At 40.7% G+C, this 19,160-nt stretch overlaps 2 protein-coding genes across 2 annotated transcripts in view; one reads left to right on the top strand and one right to left on the bottom strand.

The window, feature by feature from the left end:
* LOC140948238 (solute carrier family 15 member 4-like) overlaps nt 1-5,274 on the bottom strand; it is a 6,448-nt gene extending 1,174 nt beyond the window's left edge. Inside the window, exons 1-4 of the mRNA XM_073397461.1 lie at nt 4,139-5,274; nt 2,772-2,952; nt 986-1,214; nt 373-537 (exon numbers count right to left, since the gene is read on the bottom strand). Of these exons, the coding sequence (XP_073253562.1) occupies nt 373-537; nt 986-1,214; nt 2,772-2,952; nt 4,139-5,040 (1,477 nt within the window). The 5' untranslated portion in view covers nt 5,041-5,274. The remainder of the gene's footprint in view (nt 1-372; nt 538-985; nt 1,215-2,771; nt 2,953-4,138) is intronic.
* A 76-nt stretch (nt 5,275-5,350) lies between these two features.
* On the top strand, nt 5,351-15,120 carry LOC140948415 (polyprenol dehydrogenase-like). Its single transcript, XM_073397650.1, has 7 exons — nt 5,351-5,539; nt 6,212-6,319; nt 10,128-10,196; nt 10,780-10,996; nt 11,666-11,758; nt 13,408-13,615; nt 14,778-15,120. The coding sequence occupies exons 1-7, from the start codon at nt 5,455-5,457 to the stop codon at nt 14,955-14,957; spliced, it is 960 nt and encodes a 319-aa protein (XP_073253751.1). The 5' UTR covers nt 5,351-5,454; the 3' UTR covers nt 14,958-15,120.
* The last annotated feature ends 4,040 nt before the right edge of the window (nt 15,121-19,160 follow it).

The raw sequence follows: 19,160 nt of genomic DNA, 5'->3' as shown, positions 1-19,160 counted from the left end.
TACTGATGACGCGTCACTACCCAGATCTGAGTAGTGCCTCTGATAGGTTGAATAAAATTTCCCACGCGACTCGACCTACAATCAAAAGCACTACCCAGATCTGGGTAGTACCCGTCATCAGTATGGAATTTCTGCACTCGTTTCTCAGACGTCATTTGGCGGGGAAACCAGTGGTAGCGTCGCCAAGTGTCGGCTGTTTTCTCAGACTAAAACTACGCATCAAAAAGTCTCTTGCACATACGGTAATCAAATATCAGCAATAAAACGAAGAAAACAAATCGGAGGAAACCTCGTAATACTGCCCCTTTAATTGGCTTGGCAATCGTTTCCGCACGAGTTCAAATACTGTTTCAAATCCCTTATTGTATATACCTGGAATGCTAGTAAAGACTTCACTCATGCCCATCAATGAATACTGAGGAATCTGCCACCAGATAGAGAAGTTCCTGACAAAAAAGTACGTTTTTCCACTTGCTGTGTGGTTATCTGCGCCAGAATCAAGGAAGCTACTTGTCATCTTTTTCTCCACAAGGCCAGCTACCGAAAAAAGAAATCACTGCTTCATCAAAAATAGCAAACATAATTATGTACTGTCTTTTTTTCTGTGGAACAAGGAGTAGGTCTCTGACAAAGGACTCAGAGGCCTTTAAGTGTTACGATGATCAAGATTTAAGAATCTACAGTTTCTATGGGAGCAAACAGACAAAAGCCCATCATCAGGATCTGTAAGTTGGGAAACTACAAGTAAACTTTAAGTACATAATTGTGTTCAGTAGGTTATGGGTGAATACGATCTAATATCTTGATAACTATTGCAAGTGAGTTATAGGTCATCGTTACATGATATGAAATTTGACTCAGCTAATAGGAAGTATATACTGAATGCATATATTTTATTATTTGCTGTTTTTGTTAAAGCTACAGTGATTAAATTAACCTTGTATATAAATTTACTGGTTATATAATTATCATGATAATCAATTACCCATTCCTGCAGAACCAGCTGCCAATAACATCCCTAAGATGACCCTGCTTAGCATTGGGATGGTGAATCCACACTTGTTAGACAAGCCAGGATAAACACCTCTCTCAACTACTGGAACCAGGATCAACAGAATAACAATCTCACAAAGACTAGGCCATGCAGCAGGCACAATGAACTCTCCATATTCTGCCTGAAGGTGTAACCCTTGTAGGATAAATGTGCTGTAAAGCTAGAAATTTAAAGATAAATTAATTATTGATGGGCATACAATGTACAGTGCTGTACTTTTGAGGCTGAGACCCACTGAGCAACAAGGTAGGTGGGTAAATGTAAATGATGGTTGATATCGTGTAGTCCTGCATGCTTGTTGATGACGCAGACAGTCCATGATGTTTTGACGCCCCTTGCAGAGGTCATTTATTTACCAGAATCAAAGTCAATTGCGTGCTGCTATGTACACAATCCCTCAGGACTAACCCATCTATACAAGGAACCTTTCACAGCGTGCAAAGAAAGTTGTGTCTGATAGCCCAGGACTAGTGGATTTTGCTATCGGGCTAGTGATTTTTGTTCTTAACTTGCCCCAGGGGCAAGTGCTGTACTTTGGGGAAATCCGAACCCTGCTTTCAAATCCTGTACTGCTAGTACAAAACATAAAGTCAAGGCTCTCTTAAGAAATTTTCATAAGGCAGACTCCTTCCCCACTGTTCCTGAGTCACTATTTTTTCTTTGACTGACTATCTTTAAGAGACAGCTTTCTGATATATTTCGGACACTTATTATTTATTTACTTTTATCAGTATCAACTACATGTATCTGAATTTCACTCTTGCTTCGTTACAGGGTCATTATTTATTTGATTTCTGATGTTGGGGCAAATTTTTTTCCTTTTGTTTTTCGTTTTCTCACTTACTTGTTATCGTGTATTTGTTTTCTTTTCGCTCTCCGGTATTTCGTTAATTACGCTCCTTTGTTACGTGCTGTATGTAAATTTCGTTATAGTTTGTTATCTTGCCCCTATTTATTACCAGTTTTTATGTGTCTATTAGTGTAACAACATTCATCGAAGTAGATTATCTTTTTCCTCGGTGGCCCTGACCACCGTCTCTGTTATCCTCAGCATTTGGTAAGCAGCTTCGTTTTCATCGTTTTTTCATTAATTTCATTTTGCAGTCTCTTTAAAGTAGTTTTTCTGTATTGTAACTATTATTTTTTCGCTCTTTGTAGGAATTTACTTTTTTTTATGGTTTGGTAATAGTAAAACATTTGCTGATTGTGAGTTCACGTGTTGTGTTTTGGAATTGGCCCTTGCCCGTTCATCTGATGAAAAAAATTTTTAACCTACATGTAAGTTGATTCTCAATTTCCTTTGTGTTATGGGGCTAGGAGGTAAAGGGAATCAAGAATCAATCTAGGTTAAATCAAAATTAACCTGAGATCAAATTTGATGTGTAACTAGAGGTCATTGGCAGAATTATTTAACAGTGCTATTTATTTCTTTAGTTTTGAAATTTAACAATAAAAAGATATTTGAATCTGTTGTCAATTTTATTACATTAGCCACTTTTAGGAGACCAAGGGTTAAACTTTTGGATCATTATCATTACCGGGAAACTGCATGCCCACCTACCCCTCCCTTAAGCCAACATTTTGCCATAAGTGAGAAGTAAATGTTAATGTTGGCTTATGGGAGGGGTAGGTGGGCAGTTTCCCAGAAACGTATAATGATCCAAACTTTTTACTGCTAAAAGCTTAAGAGAACTATATACAAATGTATGCAATTTACCTGTGCATAAATCATCCAGTAAGGGATGAGTAGAATACAAAACACCACAATTTTCCATAAACACCTGACTTCATTCACTTCTCCCTCCAAAAATGTCCCGCCATATGTGATGGCAGCCCTATCAAGCCAATCACTTTCAGATGATGATGAATTACTTGTAATACTTCTTGGAATCAGTTCCCTAAAAATGGAATTTGACTGGTGAACATTACAGCCTGGAAGATTCCACGTTATATAACGCTGTGCTCTAGCAGCACCCTGTGCTCCCACACAAGTAGACAATCTGTCAGTTTTCCCACATGCTGGAAACCCTGTGTTTCACAGGTATGCAGAGTATTGAGCTTCCTTCAATTTCTCACAGACTACAGATTTGTCACATACCACATACACAAACTTAACCTGCAAACATTAGCTTTCTTGACAACCTTCGAACTCAAGTCTCACAGTATATTATTATTATTGTATATGTTACAGGTCAAAATTAAGTTCAGGTTAGAATTTTCTAACCTGGGTTGATTCTCAATTTTCTTTGTCTGCTGGCCCTAATCATTCATGAATTTGGGCTAGGAGAAGAATCCTAGGTTAAAAAATTTCAATCTAAATTTAATTTTGACCTGTAACATATATAATATTATCTTCCATGCTATCATGCCTGTAAAGAAAGTTTGATTAGAGAAAAAAAATTTAATGGGAAGAAAACCAGGCTACATGTAGGTATAGAATCTCTGTTTTTTTTCCTCTGAGAGAGTGGCTTGATTTCTGCCATCACCCAGCTCTGCTCTTTGATCCTGAGAGTGGGCTCATTTTCAAGAACAATGGCTGGTAATCAATCCTATTGGGAGTGGTGAAGTAAGGAAAGTGCTCCTTCGGCATCAGTGTGTTTTAAAAACCTTTTCACAAGTGGCCGTAATATTATAACTTTAAGCATCACAAGAGCTACATAAAAGCAACAGGAAAATTAATAGTATTATCCGAGCAAGTTTCTTCCAATCAGCCTTCCAACACAGTGTGACGCTTGCTGAATTATGTCTGGCCTACCCTGAGAAAACAGCGATGCTACCACTGGTTTCCACGCAAAATGACATTTAAGGAACAACTGCAAAAATTCCATACTGATGACATGCCACTATACATTTCTGAGGAATGCTTCTGATTGGTTGAAGCAAATGTCCCTATTAGAAAACCAATGACAGGCACTACCCAGATCTGGGTAGTGATACATCATCAGTGTGGAATTTCTGCACTTGTTCCTCAGACATCATTTCATGAGGAAACCAGTGGTGGCATTGCACAATCCCAGCTGTGTTCTAAGGCTTTAAAAGGCCCTGTTGCAAAATTTTCACATAATACATGTAGAAGCACTTTACCTTGTTTCCACTCTAACAGCATGTCTTCGGGACCATGCCTGTTTAACGATCAACCACATGTTTCTAATCCCGGTGCCAAGTGGTCTATTAACAGAAAAATATTTGCGGCAGCAAAGGAATGATACATAGGCTAATGTCAGTGAAAATGCAGGAAGACCAAAGCCAATAGTAAATGCATAGTTCCATTTTAGTTGTTGAATGTAAGTGACTCCAGCAAGACAAAGAAGTGAAATCACATTGGACATCCAATAAAAGCAATTAAACAATGTTCTGTAATCTGGTCGCGGGGCATCCATCTTGAGTTGGTCTGCCCCAAAAGCAGATAAATTTGCTTTCACCGCTCCCTCTCCTGCAGAAACAGACAGGAAGCCCACAAGAAGAGTCATTAAAATCCATGGCTCGTCAATGAGACCTTCTCCTCTATGAAAGTAATAGCGCCCCATCAAGAAAGCAACCACCACCAGAATTACAGCACCAATAAAATAGACCAGGAAGCCACAAACAATGGTGTTATAGCGACCAAAGCGAGAATCCGCCATGACACCACAAACAGCGCACATGAACCAGGAAACTGAGGAAAACGCCATTGCACTCGCTACGGCTACGAACAAGGGCCATCCGCAGCACTTGTTGAGGAATAATGCAAAGTTGATCAATATTCCGTAGTAGGCAAATCGTTCAAAAACCTCGATCAAAATCAGCATCAACACGGGTATACGTCTCATTCTGAGACTTTGGCGAAGTCTGCGTGTGACGGCCTCTCGAAAGTGGCGATGTTTAGCTCTGATCTTCTCTTTTAGCAACGGTGATGTCTCGGTGTATTTGGGATCTACTTGTTGTGGCGATAAAAGGCTATCATTCGGGTAATTCGCTGCTGGGTTCACTTTAACTATAAGCGGCATCTTTTGTTCGGATGCAATGCCTTTTTGCCCAAAAATCTCGACAAGATACAAAACAAACAGGCACTTCCCATAAGCGTAGGATTCGTCGACATCCTATTTCACAACAGGATGGGGACTTGTCTTGTCAAGACAGTGTGGGAAATCTATAAATCAACAATCGGGTTTATCATCCAACATGGTTCATGTTCAAGTATTCAAACCAAAACCAGTCTGTAGCCAAACGGAAACGCGACATCGCGCACTCGAACTTGTCGCTCCGGAAGGCCTGGGTAGGAGTATTCAAGTCACGCTCGGCAAATGCCCCCATTCAGAACGCTCAGCGCTGGTTCTGTTTCGCTTCCCTTGGGGACAATTTTAAAAACTTATTGTAAACAAAATTGAAGATTTTCGGTAGCAATTATAATTATTGCTATTATGGTAACCCCATTTTTTGTCAACTATTTGAACGGAGCAAGAGTTCTTACACAGCAAGTACTCTCCAGACACAATTCTCTGGAAGGTACAGAGATCATTTTATTTGTTTGTTTGTTTCAGTAAGCTTATCTTCAAATTATCATCGGGATATTTATAGTCCCCTATCCTATGTAACCAATCGAATCAATTAAGTAAGCTATCGCAATCTCTTATTCTGTAGCCAAAATAAGATAAATCAAGGTCACAGCCTGAGTATGTCATATATAATAGGAAAAGATTAGCTGATTTTTTCTGGAGTTGACTGGATGGGAATTCATCATTTTCACATAGGCCATGATGCACCTTGTTGACCCCCCAAAACTTTGCATAACCATCGTCTTCGATTTCTCTTGGGATGACTCTAATACCCAGGAGAATTGGAAACAACTGATATGCAAAATTTTGGGGGATGAATAAAACAAGAAAAAGGTGCATTATGGTCTATGGTAAACGTGAGGCACTGCTGCCACACCCTTACCCAAAATCCCCTTTAATTCCCCCGGGCATTCCACATGGACAGAGCATGATATGACTAAAAAGAAGACCCACGATAACCAGGCATGAAGAGCAGGAAAATGCAGCAAATTAGGCTATTATACTCTCTGTGACCTTCTTCGCTGCAAAAACAAGCTGCAAATAAGCAGGGGCAATTTAAAAGAGCTCATAGATTTGAGCACTAATGTATGTATGGTATATTGTTTGTGTTACTGCACCTTAGAGTATCCCAACTGTCAAGGACAAGTTGCCATCGTGACTGGAGGAAATAAAGGTATTGGTCTTGAGACAGTGAGAGGACTTTGCAGAGCAGATGTAACTGTCATAATGGGTATGTATTAATTCTCGCAAAAGCAAGTTTACAATCTTTTTGTGCCCAAAGAGCACAAAGCATGCGAGCAGCGCATGAGCTGCACATGGTCTTAGCGGAAAGCACAGTTGTTCGGCCCATATAGGTTAAATATGATTCTCAATTTCCTTTGTCTTCTATGGCTAGGAGACATCACAGGAAATTGAAAATCGACCTAGGTTAAATCCAAATTAACCTGAAACCAAATTTGACATGTAGAATATGTATTGGTCATTTCCTGTTGGTATTCACATCCAATGTGACATCAGCAGTGGTCACACGGCATTTTATGTTTCCAGGCAACATTCAAGTGCACTAAACTGGTTCATTGGACTGGACTTGCCTTAATGAAGGTGTGATGTTTTATTCATCTTCAAAGCAATATATTAGACATCGAATATCAGACGTCTGATATCAGACATCAAACATCAGACGTCTGCTATCAGACATTTGTTATCAGATGTCTGATATTAGAAATCTGACATTAGATATCTAACATTAGACATAATAATAATAATAATAACGTCTTTATTAAAAGCATCCGATAAAATTACATATCTGATGTTACAGTAAAAATATATATTGATAGAAAAAAGTTACAATGATTAAGACGAATAAAAAAGATTAAATTGATTAAAAATACATATGGGGTATTTACACAGCTAGATTATATTTAAAAATTAATCTATTAAAAAAGCTATCTTTGAAACGTTCAGTGTTAATGCTGGGCCTGACAATGGATTTCCTTCGAAGGTTTGCAATACAGTCTTTGTACCTAGGGAGCAAGCTTATTAATGGATGGTCATCGCGTTTGAGGTTATAAAAAAGGCGTCTGTCATCATCAGACATCAGACATCTGACATCAGACATCTGCCATAACAGACATGCAACATCAGACGTCTAACATCAGACATGTGATGACAGACGTCTGACATCGGACGTTAGACGTCTGATATCAGACACCTGACATCAGATGTCTGTCGTGACATAAATTATCTGATGTTAGAAGTCTGATGTAGCATGTCTGTTATGAGACGTCTGATGTCAGATGTCTGATATCAGACGTCTGATGTCCGATGTCTGATGTGAGACATCTGATATCAGACATCTGACATCAGACGTCTGATAACAGACATCCGACATCAGACATCTGATGACAGATGTCTCACATCAGACATCAGACATCAGACGTCTGATATCATATCATATCATATCATAACAGACATGCTACATCAGACATCTAACATCAGACATGTGATGACAGACATCTGACATCAGACATCGGACATTAGACGTCTGATATCAGACACCTGACATCAGACGTCTCATAACAGACATCCAACATCAGACGTCTAACATCAAACATGTGATGACAAACATCTGACATCAGACATCGGACATTAGACGTCTGATATCAGACACCTGACATCAGACGTCTCATAACAGACATCCAACATCAGACGTCTAACATCAGATGTCTGATGACAGATGTCTGAAAACAGACATCGGACATCAGACATTTGACATCAGACGTCTAACATGAGACGTCTGATGACAGATGTCTCACATCAGACATCGGACATCACACGTCAGACATCAGACGTCTAATATCAGGCATCTGATGAAAGACATCTAACATGATACATCTGATATCAGACATTGGATATCACACGTCTGATATGAGACCTCCGACACCAGAGGTCTAACATCAGACGTCTGATATCAGACATCTGTTATCAGATGTGTGATATTAGACATCTGACATCAGATGCCTCATAACAGATATCCAACATCAGACATCTGATGACAGACATTTTATGACAGACATCTAACATCAGACGTCTGATATCAGACATCGGGCATCAGACGTCTGATATTAGACATCGGACATCAGATGTCTGACATGAGAACTCTGACATCAGAGGTCTAACATCAGACGTCTGATATCAGACATCTGTTATCAGACGTCTGATATTAGACATCTGACATTAGATGTGTAACATCCGATATCTGACTTCAGACATATGACATCTGACATCAGACGTCTGATGTCAGACATCTGACATTAGAGGTCTGATATGAGACATCCGACATCAGATGTCTAACATCAGACATCTGATAACAGATGTCTCACATCAGACATCAGACATCAGACGTCTGATATTAGACATCTGGCATCAGACGTCTGATGACAGACATCCTATGAACGACATCTAACATCAGACGTCTGATATCAGACATCGGACATCAGATGTCTGATATTAGACATCTGTTATCAGACATCTGATATCAGACGTCTGATATCAGACATCTGACATCAGACGTCTAACATCAGATGTCTGATGACACACATCTAACATCATAGGTCTGATACCAGACATCAGACGTCTGATGTTAGACCTCCGACATCAGATGTCTGATATCAGACATCTGTTTAAAGAAATCTGATATCACACATCTGATGTCAGACGTCTGACGATGTCAGATGACTCCTATCATGTATTTTGAGTGAAGATGACAATCTGACTTTGGGGTATCCATTCTAGTCACCACCATTTATAATCATAAGTCATGATCACTTTCATAATCCTTATGAACTGCATCCACAGTGATATTTGCTAGATGTAATTTCTACTGTTATAAACAATAATAATTGTATGTGTTATTATAATATACAAATCAAAACAACTTAACTCTCATTGCTGTAGTTCACTAGCAATAAATATATTTTCTCCAATAACCAGTGTTTACTTCTTTTTTTTGCTAAAGCATTACTCCTGTTATTTTATCCACTCATTAATTTTAATATTCCATGCATGCAATATCGAAAACAACTACATCTGCATATGGCCCCTGTTTTTCAAATGGGATTAGTGCTCAGCGTGCAAAGAAAGTGGTGTCTGATAGCCCGGGGCTAGTGGATTTGCTATCGGGCAAGTGAATTCTGTTCTTAACTTGCCCAACGGACAAGTGAAGTATTTTGAGGAATTCAACTTACAGAATTTAAGAACTGTGAAATCAATTCTACTCATCAAAAAATTTGGGGGGCTAGTTGAAATGACGTTAATGGGCTAGTAAATGCTAGCTTCAGCTTGCCTGAATGGCAAGCTGTAAAAATGACTTTCTTTGCACCCATTTGCTATCCACTGGATAAATTACTACCCAGCAGTTAAGTATTAACAGGAAAGCAATTGCGTTATCCACCAAAAAGTGGATGGCGCTTAATGCCTTTCAAACAAATGGGCTCTGAGGTATAGCAGATACTACTGACACCCTAATTATTACAATATTATTACAGGAGATGGTATGAGTTAGCTGTTATTAAAGCAATGCCACAGCATATTAGCCTGCAGTCATCCACTATTACACCCATTTCCTTTTGACAATAACTAAGTACTGACATATAATGGAGTCAAATGGGGTGAACATGGAACCTGTGCAACTTTAGCCACCCTTCCTGAATAATAGTAACCTCATTTAAATCCCATATTTTTTGGCAAGGCAGAGCACTGGGTCCAAATTTACTCCAACCAAACAGAGATTAAGTATATCTCAGCTTCCAATAGTCAGAGTTGAACCCCCCCCTCCCCCCTCCCCAATTACACAATTTACTTTTTTTCTCCCGCCCTCCCATCCCTAACTTTCTACGTGCCTCCTTTCCCTAGCCTCAAGAGGTTGTGTGATACATGAATTTCTAGTTTTTTTTTTAAGGATTGCACTCCAGAGATATTCCATTGTCTGTTTAACCCACTCAACACAGCCTGATGCAATCCACATGTCTCTACTTCAGCTTGTAGGGATGCTGGTGCTGCAAGGGAAGCAATAAAACAGCTCAAAGAAGAGCAACCACAAGCGAATGGTAAATTTGTTTTCAGAATATACCTTTTATTATACAAGTTGTTCTTTTGCATGGCAATTAGATACAGTTGTATAAGCCTTAGGTTCACTCTCTGTGATACTTATGATTTACAAAAAAGGTAAAGGCACACACGAGCCAAAGGCCCAAACAGCCCAGGCTATCCCGGTTCCTTAGCATGAAGCATGCCTAGGAGTAGGAGTATTGCTACGTCCTCCAGCATGGACAGGATCCTATAGTCCATCGCAGGGTTAACCCACAGAGGTATTGTTGCCCATACCCATTTATACACCTGGTTAAAAAGAACTAAGGAAACAATGCAATGGGTGTTGCTTGAACCAGGTGAGGTGTTAAACTGCTAGCCCATGCACACCTACTACTTAATGAGTGCAGCCTCCTAAACATAGCCTGTGCACAAACCCTACATTGTATCTCCTGAGATCGTCAAATCATCTGTGGACAGGCTATCCCAAATAGCAGTTGCTCTTACTTTTCATATTGTTTTCCTCTTTAGTGATTTAAATTAAAACAGTGCTTTTGGAAAAGATACATAACAGTATTTTTTTTGTTGTTGTTTTTCAATCAGTTGAGTTTATGGAGCTTGATTTGGGAAGCCTTGGTTCTATACAGAAATTTGTAAATGAATTCAAGAAGAAGGGAATACCCCTTCATATCCTAGTGAACAATGCCGGGATTATGTTTCCACCATATGGTACAACTGAAGATGGCTTTGAGCGACAGTTTGGAGTGAATCATCTTGGACCTTTTGCTCTCACAAATTTGCTCTTAGATGAGTTGATAAAGTGAGAGAATAAGTGAAATGAAATTATTTCATGTTATATATATGCCTCTGGCTAATATTTGTCAAAAAATGAACTGTGTGTTATTTGTGCAAAATTACAGTCTGAAGATGTTAAAATACCACATATTAATCATTATTGTGTTCTATGTTTTGAAATCATGGTTTTACGACGTCAACTCTGTCAACACAGACACTGACGGGCCCATAGAAAGTGTCCGTATCAATTAACAGGGTGTCCATGTAGTGCTGGTTGAATTTAGAGAAAATGTAAGGGCTTTCTTTCCCTAGTGACAAAACAAAGTGTCCATGATAATGAGGTGTTTGTATTAAGGGGGTGTCTGTACAGCGGGGTTTGACAGTATTACGCAGTAAATTAAGTGGGATCTCATGACAATATTTCACTAGAACAGGACAACGTTAGAAGTTCCAGAACCATAAGATCCGCAAAGAGTCTACAAACCAAAATAGAAATTAAGTAAGCTTTGGTATGCATTTGTAGGTGAATAAACAATTATAATTATTAATGAGACTTTAAATGGATCAAGCAATTACATGCGTCAGTGCAATGGATAAATTCCAGACAGCAAATTTAACTATGGCAGCCTGACCAGCTGTTACACCACTGTACCAAGAGTAATGATAGTAACTCGCAAAAACTCTTGTATTACAGGTCTGGCTCAGCACAAAGACGCTCCAGAATTGTCACTTTGTCATCCGAGGCACATGCCCCGGGCACCATTAATTTTGAAGACCTACAGAGCAAGTATGTGCAACTTAGTAAGAGCAGGGTAGCCTGGGGGAGGGGGATGGGGGAACTCCTACATGGAAATTACATGGGTGCTTGTCATCTCACTTATGATAGGAATTACAGGTTATGGCTTCACTTAGGTTGTTGATGACGGAAAACCAATATTTTTAACCATGAAGGTATCGCAAAAAACAAAAATGCCTTCATACTTTGTTGGAGTATGGTCTCCTTTAGATTAATGGTCAAATAAACGCTGAGCCACGCCCAGGTGGGTCTCCTAAGGGGTCAATTCCTATTTTCCGACGAGCATCCCTCTGTCACTTTCATACGTCTCCACCAGGCGAAATAAGGTTTTAAATAGAAACATTATATGCCATGTGATAACTCACTGCCGTTCCATTAAGGGAGCCTGGAAATTGCCAATTGCAGGAGCTCATATGGACTCCTATCAATTGTTAGGACCTGTCTGCAGAAAAGGATCTTGGTTTTCCGTTATAGTCTTGGATAGGTACAATATTAAATGATACAGTTACGCAGCATGGCCGAGCGTTGAGAGTGCCGGAATTCTAATTTGGAAGCTATACTATCGTCTTTTCGAAACGTCGAGTCTTATGTTCTAAAAACCAACACCTTCTAAATCCTACTGAGCCCGGTATTCCAAGAGTGTCCTCTAATTTTAGATAACGATAATCCAGGTGAGACCCGGCAATTTTTGATGCATCACTCTTACTTCGCGTAATCTTCCTTTCTTAAAGTTAAGAATAATAAAATAACGTCTATTTGCTTTATGATCTTTGCAAAATCTATCAAATCTTATTGTCCGCTTCAAAAACTACAACATAAAAACGCTTCTTATTTTAAGACGAAATCCATCAGGAAATTGACTGGTTTTAATTTTCAGTGGACAAAAACCTTGTATCAGAATATGGAAAAATAATTTAAACAATATGGCATTTTTTTAAAAACATTTTCAAGAGTTATAGATGTAATTAGTTTTCTGTAATTCCACCAAAAAAAATTGCTATGAGAGCCCGAGGAAATGAATGTAAAATTTCACAAAATGACATCTCACACATGATATTTTCAGAATTTTACCTGTGTTTTCACAATAAAAAATTCTTGTGAAATTTGGCATTTACTTTCTCGGGCTTCCATGAGAAATAGTCTTTGGTGTTGTTACAGATAACTAATTATATCTATAGCCCTTGAAAAATGTAAAAAGGAATGCGATATTGTTTACACACTTCAGGAACAGGATTTCGTCCACTGAAACTTGAAATTACCCTAATTCCTAATAGATTCCGTCTTAAGCTCTCAGTACGATTTGGGAACACTATTGGTACGTCATCTATTGGAGACAGGACCGCCATTTTACGTGGTCATGAGATCCACGCGCGCGCAGGTCTAGCCGTTTGCAGGGCAAAGGCAGTGCCTTCATGTCACAGTTATTTAAAGACCTTGGGTATAAGATGTCTGGTCCCGGGAGTCTAACCCACGACCTCCCACTCTGAAGTCAAGCGCTCCACCGACTCAGCTATTTCTGCTGCGGTTAATCTCATTTCAACAATCTCATGTTATCATTAATCAGAAGCAGCAAAACATGTGCAGTGCAGTGTATGATTTATTTACACACACCTCTGCCTCTGCCTCTGCTCCCCTAACAGAATTTACTACTCTCCGCATCTGAGTTACAGTCAAAGCAAGCTCGCCAATATTTTGTTTACCTACGAGTTGGATAGACGCTTGAAGACACGGAATAGCCCTGTTGTGGTCAATGCTCTTCACCCAGGCGTGGTCAACACAGACCTGTTCCAATATGTTCACTGGCTTGTAAGAATACCACAAAAGCTGTTAGCAAACTTATTTTTTATGGTAAGTACAGATGTATTTGTGAGGTAGAAAGAGGACAAAAGAGGGGACAACGTTCCTCGTTAACTAATAGTACACATTTGATTTTAATCAACGTTGATATCCGTGCAATCCCAGAATACCGACCACGGGTCCTGACATTTACTCAGCCAATCCGCTAGACATTCGTGTTAGGTGTGCAGCCATGGGTATATTTCAATATACGTTGTCGTATTTAAGGCGTCAACCTGACTCAACTAGTCTGCAAGGTCTTGTGGGTAACTGAAAATCCTTTGTAATTCGATCACGCGCCGTTGTCAGTGCCATAGATGGTATAAAACGTCACAATTGATTTTTTATGACAGAACGACTGCTTCATGGCCAAATGTGGAAGTATTTTTGTTAATTAGCAAGATTGCTAAATGTTCTCGTCACGTATACCTTGAGAGCTGTGGATTCTCCATGCTGGACGCTACGCTATGGAGAGAGAGAAACCACTGCGGACAACCGCTTGCTTTTCCATCGAGCATGCGCAAAAACGTGACTCCTTCGTCAAATGACATTACTTACTCTGTTTCGCAGGAAACATTAGGGACTTAAGACGTGACGACTGCCTGTACATCGCAGTTTTTTTGTATCTTTTTTCTGCCATTTTTGCACGACTACAACGTGAAAATTTCTAATTTCGCGTTTTATGGGGAACGTAAAAAGAAACGGCGAAAATTTATTTCTCCTTCTGAACTTGTATGTGGTCCCTAAGTATTCAACTTCAACTGGGCTGTTCTACATCGGCAAAGTAAGTGGGTTGGGGAAATGGCGATAAAGGCGGAAAGTGCGCAAATTTACAGCATGCTCGCGTTAAGGCAGCAGTTATAAGTTAGCGTAAGGAAACGCGCGCGAGCCTCAACTTGTTTAAAAACACGTTTTACCTGTTCAAAGTTAATTTATTCCTCTATGGCGCTGGACGGCGGCTCGATCAGAGAAGCAAACGGTCGGTCCCAGTGGTTTCTCTCCCTTTGTAGCGTTACATCCAGCGTGGAGAGGCTACTGCTAGCAGGGTAGCAGTGTACGTCGCGTAGGGCGTCCCGCAACGTTAATTAAAAGAGAAAAGTGTACTTCAGAGATAATAAAAATAATATACTAATATTAACACAATAACAGGATAGCTTCATTTCGTTTATTTTAGACCCCTAAGCAAGGTGCAGACAATAGTCTTTACGTGGCTCTATCTCCGGAGTTAGAGGGTACAAGTGGAAAATACTTTGTAAACTGCCTTCCGGTAAAGTCTTCGGAAGAAACATATCAAGAAGATCTTCAAAGACGACTTTGGAAAGTTAGCTGTAAACTTACGGGCATTCAAGATTGACTTTGGTCATACTAATGATTTAGAACATTAAGAAGAAAAAATCTTTAATTATTTGTGACAAGGTGTCTTCTTAGATTAATATAATAAACCTGGGAAGAGATGCCAACAAGTTGGTTGGCTATTAAAACTATTAAATAAAATGTCTTACTGGTGGGAAATAGAAGGTAATGCGTACATGACAATATTTTTCTAAAAAAAGTTCCATTGTGCTCGCGAATTAACTAACCAGAGAGCCGCTTTAGAGTAGTGCTGGGTGACCCGAATGACTGTAATGACTCCATTGACTGGGATTTGGATATGTGTCGAAACCACTTGGAAGAGAATCACGTACTAGTTTTAGCACTTACATCAGGTTTATTCTGTATACTGTAATTTTCTGATTACACACTTCTGAAACGCTGAAGACTCCGAGGGAAAGGGAGTTTAAAATGCCTGGTACAATTCTGCTCTATCTTGATCGTGTCTAATACCGCGTGGCCGCGTATATACCCTACAATATCCTCGTGGAAGTTAACACTATGTAATATACGCAGTATCGCTGGCTATGGGCGGAATGCAAACCACTCCCCCCCGGGTGCGGAAAGCGAATTACTAAAGTTATTGGTTAAGCAACTTGTTTCTATGCACTACATAAGTTAGCTTTAACCAGGTTGTATAACTAAGGCATGCTGTTCAATTCTTCTTTTGTCGCGATTACACATAATTTGTGAATTGGTCGATCATAGACTGACGTTGCTGTTTTAATCTTTGCTTTTCTAACAAGACCATCTTCACCGGGATATATAAGTTTCGAGTACAAGTCCTATCTTCCACGTTCTCCTGGGAGTTGGTTCAATTTCTAACACCAAATCTCCCTTTCGTAGATTTTCTCGCTTTCTGAACCACTTGTTTCTTGGCAGCAGATTGGGAGCAAAATATTTCTTCCAGCAATTCCAAAACTCTTGCACTCGTTTCTCTGTACTTCTCATGAGGTGTCTTGGATTTTTTGATTTTTTCGATTCTACTTCTAGTATAGGAGGTGGAAAACATGGTTTCCGTTCAAAAGATCATGTGGCGTGATAGACGCGGACTTTCCCAAATTCCGTTTGAGCTTGGGTAGAGAGGACGCTGATTTATTAAGCATGTAGCTTCTGCTAAATACGTTCTCCACTGTTCTTCTGTAAGGGCTTGGTTTTTGGAAGTAGCATCCAACGCTTGTCGTACTGATTTGATAGGACTCTCCACAATTCTGTTCTGGTGACCGGCGAGGGGGCCATTCCAACTCCACTGAAAAGTAGACAAAAATTCTTCTGAGACAACGCTCTGGATTCTAGGATATCCCAGTCGTTCAAAAGTTCCTTCAGGTAATGTTGAGCTCCAATGAAATTTGTTCCGTAGTCGGACCAGCAGTTGTTAGGATTTCCTCTCAAGGATACAAAATGGTCGAAACGCCGAAAGAAACGTGTCCGTACTTCTATCTGCTACTAGTTCAAGATCGACTGCTCTGGTCGTCATGCAAGTGAATATAATTACACGTGCTTCTTCCCGCGTTTTTCGTCCAAGTCGTACATGCAGAGGTCCAAACATGTCGATGGCTGTGTTACTAAAGGCTGACTAGGGATGAAATGGGATAACAAGATAAGACAGGGATTACTTGAATGACAAGGGATGACTAGGGATACCCAGGGATTACTACAAATGACAGAAATTACTGGGATGACCAGGGATTACTAAAAATGATAGAAATTACTGGGATGACTAGGGATGCGTGGGATGACTAGGGATGACTGGTACGACTAGAGATGACTAGGGATGGCTAGGGACAACTGGGATGACTAGGGATGACTGGGATGACTAGTGATGACTAGGAATGACTAGGGACGGCTAGGGATGACTAGGGATGACTTGGAAGACTATGGATGACTAGGGATGACTGGGATTACTAGGGATGCCTGAGATGACTACAGATGACTAGGGATTACTAGGGATAAGTAGGGATGACTAGGGAGGACTTGGATGACTAGGGATTACCACGAGTTAATGGGATGACAAGGGATGACGGGGATGACTAGTGATCACAAGGGATGACTAGGATGACTACAAATGACTAGGGATGAAAAGGAATGACTGGAATGACTAGGGATTACTACGAATGAATGGGATGACTGGGGTGACTAGGGATGACAAGGGTGACTAGGGATGCCTAGGGATGACTGGGGTGACTAGGAATGACTAGGGATAACTGCGATGACTAGGAATGACTAGGGATGACTGGGATGACTAGCGATGAGTGGGATGACTAGAGATGACTAGGGATGACTTAGGGACGACTTGGATGACTATGGCTGACTAGGGATGACTGGGATGACTAGAGATTACTACGAATGAATGGGATGACTAGGGATGACAAAGGACGACTTGGATGACTATGAATGAATAGGGATGACTAGGGACGACTGGGATTATTAGGGATGCATGAGATGACTAACGATGACTAGGGATTACTAAGGATGAGTAGAGATGACTAGGGATTACCACGAGTTAATGGGATGACATGGGATGACTGGGATGACTAGGGATGACAAGGGATGACTAGGGATGACTAGAGAATAAATGAGATGACTACGGATAACTGCGATGACTAGTGATGACTAGGCATTACTAGGGATGACTGGGATGAGTGGGATGACTAGAGATGACTAGGGATGACTAGGGATGACTGGGATGCCTAGGGATGACAAATGATGACAAGGATGACAAGGGATGACTGGGATGACTAGGGATGACTAGGGAAGACCGGGGATTGCTACGAATGAATGGGATGACTAGGGATGACTGGGATGACTAGGAATGACTTGGATCACTATGGATGACTAAGAATGACTAGGGATAACTGGGATGACAAGGGATGACTGGGATGACTAAAGATGACAAGGCAAGACTAGGGATTACTACGAATGAATGAGATGACAAGGGATGACTGGGATGACTAGGGATGAATTGGATGATTATGGATGACTAAGGTTGACTAGGGATAACTGGGATTAACAGGGATGACTGGGATACCTAGGTATAACTACAGATGACTGCGAAGACTAGGGATGACCACGAATGACTGGGATGACTAGGGATGACTACGAATGACTGGGATGACCAGGGATGACTAGGAAAGACTAAGATGACCAGGGATGACTAGGAATGACTGGGATGACTAGGGATGACAAGGGACGACTGGGATGACAAGGGATGACTAGGGATGACTGGGATGACTAGGAATGACTAGGGATGACTGCGATGACAAGGGATGACTAAGGATGACTGGAATGACTAGGGATGACTGGGATGACTGGGATGACTAGGGATTACTAGGGATGACTACGGATGACTAGGGATGACTGGGATGACTAGGGATGACTAGGGATGACTAAGATAAGTAGGGATGACGAGCGATGAATAGAGATGACTGGGATGACAAGGGAATACTGGGGATGACTAAGGATGACTAGGGATGACTAGAGATGACTGGGATGACAGGCGATGACAAGGGATGACTGGAATGACTAGGGATGACTAGGGATGACTGGTATGACTAGGGATGACTAGGGATAACTAGTGATGACTAGAGATGACTAGGATGACTGGGGATGACTGGGGATGACTAGGGATGACTGGGATGACTAGGAAACACTAGGGATCACTGGCATGACTAGGGAAGACTGGAATCACTAGGGATGACTAGGGATGACTAGAGATGACTGGGATGACTAGGGATGACTAGGGATGACTAGGGATAACTAGGGATGACTAGGGATGATTAAGATGACTAGGGATGACTAGGGATAACTAGGGATGAAAGGGATGACAAGAGATGACTAGGGATGACTAGGGATGACTAGAGATGACTGGGATGACTGGGGATGACTAGGGATGACTTAAATGACTAGCGATGACTAGGGATGACTGGGATGACTAGAGATGACTGGGATCACTGGGGATGACTAGGGATGACATGGATGACAAGGGATGACTAGGGATGACTGGGATGACTAGGGATGACTAGGGATGACTGGGATGACAAGAGATGACTAGGGATGACTAGGGATGACTGGGATGACTGGGGATGACTAGGGATGACTTAAATGACTAGGGATGACTAGGGATGACTGGGATGACTAGAGATGACTGGGAATGACTAGGGATGACTTAAATGACTAGGGATGACTA

Source organism: Porites lutea, chromosome 9, assembly GCF_958299795.1.
Source record: "Porites lutea chromosome 9, jaPorLute2.1, whole genome shotgun sequence".
Classification (NCBI taxonomy): Eukaryota; Metazoa; Cnidaria; class Anthozoa; order Scleractinia; family Poritidae; genus Porites; species Porites lutea.
The sequence above is the reverse complement of the archived record's forward strand: the minus strand, read 5'-3'. Positions and strand labels throughout refer to the sequence as shown.

Bases quoted from the DNA above. Each gene is read 5' to 3' on its own strand.
- LOC140948415 (XM_073397650.1), top strand. From the start codon at position 5,455: ATGGTAACCCCATTTTTTGTCAACTATTTGAACGGAGCAAGAGTTCTT. The intron at 6,320-10,127 runs GTATGTATTAAT...TCTCTACTTCAG, and splicing joins AGATGTAACTGTCATAATGG to CTTGTAGGGATGCTGGTGCT. The intron at 10,197-10,779 runs GTAAATTTGTTT...TTTTTCAATCAG, and splicing joins AGAGCAACCACAAGCGAATG to TTGAGTTTATGGAGCTTGAT.